The following is a 1975-nucleotide window of genomic DNA, read 5'->3' as shown; positions in this document are numbered from 1 at the left end:
AACATTATGTCAAAATGCTGGAGTATTTAGTGAGTTGAAAATAACCTGCTTTGTATTTGAGTTTGTTAATTCTGGAAATAATATTATAACAGCAGTAGTTCAATTTCCAGCTTGCCTATTATTGTAAATTCTTTTTAGTTCATGTTATGTGGTTTCATACCTGTGCAAAGACTTAAAACAAAAAAAAAAACATTGAAACATTAAACGGAGGAATAAGGAATTGGCTGCAAACTGTTTGACTAAATTCCTATCAGCAGTGGGGTTAGTTTTTGGGCATTCTAGGGTGTCCATTACACTCTTGCAAGAAGTCAGGTTCCTCTATGATTGATACTCTTGTTGGCATAGACCATGTAAGTTGAATGACAAGTTCGTATTGTTCCATGCATTATTACAAACAACAAAATTGTGTATGAACTTGTAGTTGTGACCAATAATGGATTGAAAAAAGTTATACTTAGCTGTTACAATGTATGCATTTCATTTGTAATGACCATTAATGATTGTGCACCAACTATTTGTCATTATTCCTAGTGAACTCAGAATTTTCTGTGCTGGTCATATTGTATGACATATGAAACCTACAAACATTGAAACGCACCAGGACCAACTAAACCACAGATAAATTCAAGAAAGGGAAAAATAAGATTTTAAAAGATACTCTACCAACTGTTTGACGAAATACCAACAGCTAGATTGACAAGGAAAGTTATAGCAAATAGGGCAGCCTATTACAGTGGTATCAGAGCTTAAGATTCTGCCAACCTTTGGGTAATCCAAGAAGTTGATTTCTGTTAGAGCAATGGCAACAGAAGACACTAAACAACTAGCAAGATCACTTTACTTAGCAGGCAGCAAGCTCAATGAGCATTTTCAGTCAAAGAATGAGGTCTTGAATACTCTTAAAAGAGCAGAAGAATGTTTGATTCTTGTGGAGCAGTCACCTCATGATTGGATACAGTTAGCTATGTCTCCTATAGGGACTACCTTGAAACAACACTGGTGGCTTAGGCATCCAAATGATGAAATCAGATTGGTAGTTACTTCTTGTTTATCTGAAATCATGAGGATAATAACACCTCTAGTAACATATGAAGATGATGATACAATGAAAGAAGTTTTACAACTGATTGTGGAGAGTCTTCATGGGTTGCAAGATGACAAATCCCCCGCTTTTAATAGCAGTGCAAAAATTTTAGATATTGTGCCAGGGACGAGATCATTCATCCTTATGTTGGATCTCCAAATGTTTCATTGTTTCATTGCTGAAATTAGGAAACGTCATCCTAACAAGGTGAAGACAAATATGTTTGACATCTTGTCCATGATCCTAGACGAGAATGATACTGTTTGTAAGCAGTTGCGGTCTGAATTGTTAGACATTTGGAGAAGTGAGCTACATGTTTCAGCTGCAGCCTATGATTTCTCAAGAAGTTTGGTTGAGCTGAAGATTGAAAAGTTTAGGGAGCAGCTAACTACAGAAGAATTGATCTCTTGGGGTTTACAAGTTTCACCTTCTCTTCAGGTGAGAATCAATCCAAATGTTGATGAGGAAGTCTCAGCTTTGATTACACCTATTACCTTGCCTGAGGAAAGTAGAAAGGATAATGAACTCCTTTCAGTTGAGGAGGAATTTATTGAGTTTGTGTGATGTCCCCGATGTAATTAAATAATAAATTATATTACTTTATTGTAAGGCCCCAAATTTAATAACAATCTTTCGGGCCCTTTTATTTAATTAGATTAGACAAGTCTTTGTTGGTCGTGTCGGCCCGTTTGTAACCCTTCGGGAAGTTTCCCGAAGCCCATATATATGGCCGAGTTAGTCTTTGTCATAGGTATGCGAATTTGGTATTTTCTCTTTGTTTGTGTGAATTCCAGTGGAGTTCGGTTGTGAGCCATTTCGGAGGTGGAAGATCCTCCCTACTTGGTATCTACAGTTTCAGTGGGATTCATCCCTCACCCTATTCTGCTCTGT

The 1975-nt window shown here is 37.0% G+C and overlaps 1 protein-coding gene across 1 annotated transcript; it reads left to right on the top strand.

Moving 5' to 3' along the window:
- Positions 1 to 799: 799 nt before the first annotated feature.
- On the top strand, positions 800 to 1648 carry LOC131856821 (sister chromatid cohesion protein PDS5 homolog C-like). Its single transcript, XM_059208759.1, has one exon. The coding sequence runs from the start codon at positions 800 to 802 to the stop codon at positions 1646 to 1648; it is 849 nt and encodes a 282-aa protein (XP_059064742.1).
- The last annotated feature ends 327 nt before the right edge of the window (positions 1649 to 1975 follow it).

Source organism: Cryptomeria japonica, chromosome 7 (assembly GCF_030272615.1).
Source record: "Cryptomeria japonica chromosome 7, Sugi_1.0, whole genome shotgun sequence".
Classification (NCBI taxonomy): domain Eukaryota; kingdom Viridiplantae; phylum Streptophyta; class Pinopsida; order Cupressales; family Cupressaceae; genus Cryptomeria; species Cryptomeria japonica.
This window is presented reverse-complemented; position numbering and strand designations above follow the sequence as displayed.

What these genes read in the sequence shown, in the direction of transcription:
- LOC131856821 (XM_059208759.1), top strand. Translation starts at nt 800, where the DNA reads ATGGCAACAGAAGACACTAAACAACTAGCAAGATCACTTTACTTAGCA.